This window comes from Sphaeroforma arctica, assembly GCF_001186125.1.
Source record: "Sphaeroforma arctica JP610 unplaced genomic scaffold supercont1.1163, whole genome shotgun sequence".
Classification (NCBI taxonomy): domain Eukaryota; class Ichthyosporea; order Ichthyophonida; genus Sphaeroforma; species Sphaeroforma arctica.
This window is the reverse complement of record NW_014039395.1, coordinates 19,305-20,532: the sequence shown is the minus strand read 5'-3', so window position 1 is coordinate 20,532 and position 1,228 is coordinate 19,305. Positions and strand designations below refer to the sequence as shown.

At 39.1% G+C, this 1,228-nt stretch overlaps 1 protein-coding gene across 1 annotated transcript in view; it reads left to right on the top strand.

Annotated features, from left to right (window-relative positions):
• Positions 1-686: 686 nt before the first annotated feature.
• Positions 687-1,228, top strand: part of SARC_10184 (hypothetical protein) — a 3,873-nt gene continuing 3,331 nt past the window's right edge. The window contains exon 1 of the mRNA XM_014295784.1: positions 687-809. Within this exon, the coding sequence (XP_014151259.1) occupies positions 771-809 (39 nt within the window). The 5' untranslated portion in view covers positions 687-770. The remainder of the gene's footprint in view (positions 810-1,228) is intronic.

The window sequence follows — 1,228 nt, the reverse complement described above, 5'->3', positions numbered from 1 at the left end:
GACATAATCGCTATGAGTAGATGAAGTCTGTATGATTGTTTATACACAGCCATATCCAGCTATCTATACGTATATTGTTCTCAAGATTGCGCATCGCCTGCATTCATTCGAAAGTATTCGTGCAACCTGCGATTCGGCTGCTGCCTATATGTTCAGTACTGACCCGAGTAGCGACTCGGAATAAACTCCTCTGTGTTCTAACAGTAAACCTAACTGTAAAATCCTAACGAAAGGGTTCGATGCACAAACACACTTGTAAAGGACACTACGAAAGTTTACACATACAGAGCCCATACGGAGCCTACTTTGTACATACCGTCTGTATCACGGATATTTGCTGTAATGTATTCTCGTATGCGCTTTGAGATCGCTGATCCTTCTTCGATTTGTCGCTGTACCACAGGACAAACGGCGTATACAGTGGGTGCTCTTTCACCTCGACCTCCTCTTCGTTTGTGACTTTTGACATGTTTGCAACTACTACAATACTGACGTTAATGTGCCTCGCGCTGTATTATATATGGGTTTGTGTATGATTGTTCATTTTACACACACGAGAGTTTCAAAAAGCATCTACACTCAGCTGCTCATGAGCCAAAATCCTGAAATCCCTAAAATTTCAAAATTGCATAAAAATAAATAATAGTCTTCGCTGCGCTACGTTGCGTTACATAGCCAAGCATACCCACGAACACACGTAAGTAGACTCGATATAGGTCGCACCATCTAACGCATTGACACCTGAAGAGCACAAGCATCGGAACGTGAAGATGAATGAGAGCACTTCTGCAGCAGAAACTGATAATCAGGTATGTGAGTGGGAATACAAGTGGAACATATACTCGTTCAACAAAGCTGTTCTACCATAGCATGAAGCACGTGCCGCACAGAAGCCACATTGCCGTGTGTAGCTTCATTCAGAATTCAATCACAGAGAGCATAGTTTTGAACATTCCATGTACTTGCCGTCCCTTTTAGTGCTCTTTACGACCATCTTAGTTCCGCAACTTGGTATATATATATATATATATATATGTATGCACGTATGTATGTATTTATGTATGTATGTCTGTATATATGTACGTATGTATGTATGTATGTATGTATGTATATATGTATGTATGTATGTATGTATGTATGTATATATGTATGTATGTATGTATGTATGTATGTATGTATGTATGTATGTATGTATGTATGTATAGTAAGTATGTATTATGTATTATGT